Below are 2,907 nucleotides of genomic sequence, written 5' to 3'. Positions count from 1 at the left end.
GAGAGAGAGAGAGAGAGAGAGAGAAAAAAAGAAGGGAAAAAAGAAAACAAACGATGCCGTCAATGTAATTGAAGCCAGACGAACACTCGATGCCACATAGGCCCTTCCAGTAGCCCCCACCCCTCAAACACAAAAAGAGCCTGGCACGTGTCAGATACGGCGCTCATTCCTCTTGCACACATCACAAGCGGCACAACCAAGACGCAAGATCCACCTCCTGGTGTTTTTGTTTGCCTCAAATGATCTTCCCACACAACACGCATCGAGGAGACGTCCACAGCGTCGTAGCACATTAAATATACGGTCCGAGTTTTGTTTGTTTGTTTGTTTGTTCTTTTTTTCTTTCTCCGTTTAAACTCAACAAGTGAAGAAAACAAATAGGAACGAACGCAATATCGTATCCCGTCCTCCCCCCGCTCGAGGCATCGCCTCATTCTGTTCTTTTTTTTTTTCAACGCATTGCGCCTCACATCCTTACTATCTTTTCTTTCCCCCCTTATTCTCTTCTTCCTGCGTATGCATGTATGTGCCTTTTGCTCATTCCATTTAGGTATGGGTGCGTGTGTCACTCATCGGTGAACAGCTCGCGAATCGTCTCCGCGTACTCAACATCTATGGCGCTGCGGCGAAGTTTCATTGAGGCAGTCAGCATACCGTTCTCCGGCGTCCACTCATCTGCCAGCACGCGGACGTGGCGCAGCAGCTCGAATGGACGACGGCCTTCGGTCTTGGCGTATGCGGCAAGGGACTCCGCAGCACGCTGGTGCAGGAGGGGAGCCTCAAGCACGTCAGGCCACGCGCCAGTGATTTTGTTGGCGGCAGCGAACTGCCTCGCCTTGGAAGCATCCGTCAGAATGAGCGCGCAGATGTATGAGCGTTGCGGGTGAACAAGAACGCAGACGCCGTTGGGGCACACAAGCGGGTGCTGCGCGTAAAGTGCCTCGAGGTACTCGAGCGGGATGTACTCGCCCAGTAGGTTCTTCGCAAGCGCCTTCACGCGGCCAATGATACGAATAAGGCCGGTGTCGTCCATCTCCACCACATCGCCAGTGCGGAACCAGCCGCCTGGCAAGAATGCCTCCTGCGTCTGCTGTTCCTGTTTAAGGTATCCCTTGAAGAGAAATGGACCGCGCACCAGCAGCTCCCCGCGTGGGCACGGCTTGTCCGTATGTTTGTACTCCTCTGTGTCGTACAGCTTCGCCTCGACGACTTTCAGTAGCTGCCCCGCTGCCGGATACAGCTCACCGGTGCGTTGCACTGACGCGTTGCAACACGTCTCCGTCAGCCCGTAGCCCTGAGCCATTGGAACACCAAAGACAACGTTCATGAATTCCTGCGTCTTGTCGCCAAGTGGGGCACCACCGCAAACGATGCCGCGCGCCTTGCCGCCGAACATGCTACGTGGAACACGAAACACCTTCTCATTCAAGAAGGGGGTGTCCTTTCCGTTTTGCAGCGCCTGGAGCCGTGAGGCGTACGCGGCCTCGAAGATGGTGCGCTTCAAGCTTCCCTGAGGGAGCTGGCTCTCCACAGTTTTGCGTATTGTTTCGAAGATGCGGGGAACACCGACGAACAGCATCGGTTTGAACTCCGACAGGTCCCCACGCGGGCGTGCGGAGACATCTGTGAGCGTGCGTGGCGAGCCGTAACACAGCAACGATCCGCGATTCAGCATGATAACCTCGCAGATAAACTCCAGGATGTGTGCAAGTGGGAGGTAGACAAGGTACGTCTCGCCCTCTTCCTTCGGGCCAACAAGTTCCGTCAGTCGGTTGTCGAGTGCCATCGCGCCGGCGCTGAGCGAGCCAAATGTGTGAATGACCCCCTTCGGCTCCGCGACGGTGCCGCTGGTGTACATCACCAGCGCTGTGCGGTCGCAGTCAGTCGGCACCACGGATGTGGCGGTGCTGCTCAGGCCCTTCTCCACAACCGCGTTCCATGGCACTGCCGTGAGGCTCTCCACATCAAGGCCGGCGGGGAGCGCGTCGAGGTAGATTATGGCCGTGTGCTCGAGCCCCGCCTTGCGCAGCAGCGGCAGTAGCGACTTCACGGACTTGCCGTTGCACACAATCGCCGGGCACTCGGACTCCGCCAGCGCGTGCAGCAGCGCAGCCTCGCCCAGGTTGGCGTACACCGTCACACTGACCATCCCCTGCGTCCAGACGCCGAGTGCCGACGCCATCCACTCCCACCGCGAATCCTCATATAACGCAACTCTTGCACCCTCCTTGAAGCCCAACTCTGTAAGACCCTTACCGAACGCTGTGGCCTTCCCCCAGAATTCCGCGTACGTCATGTATATGGGGTCGCTTAGATATGTTACCTGCCATTCCTTTGTGATGCCTTTCGCGTCCTTGCGCTGCTCCGTCTCAACCTTTTGCACGGTGCGGTACGCAATCGCACGGTGCTCACCATTCTTTTTGCACGTCTGTTCCAAGCGTTGCATAAAATTTATCCCCTCATACCATGTTTTGCTGCAGTGTGCAAACTCCTCCTCTGTGACGTTGGCTACGCGGTACACCGCCGAGGAGACGTCATCTTCCGGCGGGCCGGAAACCACCGTCAAGGGCCCGTAGCGGCGCCGCTCCTCAATGTAGCGGTCTGGGACCTCACGCGAACGGCTTTGCCGCACCAGCACTGAAGCTACACAGCCTCCCATCACGCTTCCCTAGCGCCCTGTTAAGAGGAAAAGCACAATATATACACAGAAAGAAGATGCAAAAAGAATTAAAAATTCAAACCCAAATGGCACCTCCGCCTGCAGAATCTGTGTTTCATGATAGGCGTCATCCTCGCCCCACACGCACAACTTGGAAGTTTCACCTCTTCACAGAAAGCAAGAGAAAGTTGCAATGCTTCTGTTATACCACACACATATTAGGATTACTTGCGTGTATCTTTTTTTTT

The 2,907-nt window shown here is 55.7% G+C and overlaps 1 protein-coding gene across 1 annotated transcript; it reads right to left on the bottom strand.

Moving 5' to 3' along the window:
• Positions 1-565: 565 nt before the first annotated feature.
• On the bottom strand, positions 566-2,659 carry DQ04_10861000 (fatty acyl CoA syntetase 1; the record flags this gene model as incomplete). Its single annotated transcript, XM_009316382.1, has 1 exon — positions 566-2,659. One exon carries the CDS (start codon positions 2,657-2,659, stop codon positions 566-568), a length of 2,094 nt encoding a protein of 697 aa, XP_009314657.1.
• Between the last annotated feature and the right edge of the window lie 248 nt (positions 2,660-2,907).

This window comes from Trypanosoma grayi, assembly GCF_000691245.1.
Source record: "Trypanosoma grayi strain ANR4 Tgr_1086_V1, whole genome shotgun sequence".
Classification (NCBI taxonomy): Eukaryota; Euglenozoa; class Kinetoplastea; order Trypanosomatida; family Trypanosomatidae; genus Trypanosoma; species Trypanosoma grayi.
This window is presented reverse-complemented; position numbering and strand designations above follow the sequence as displayed.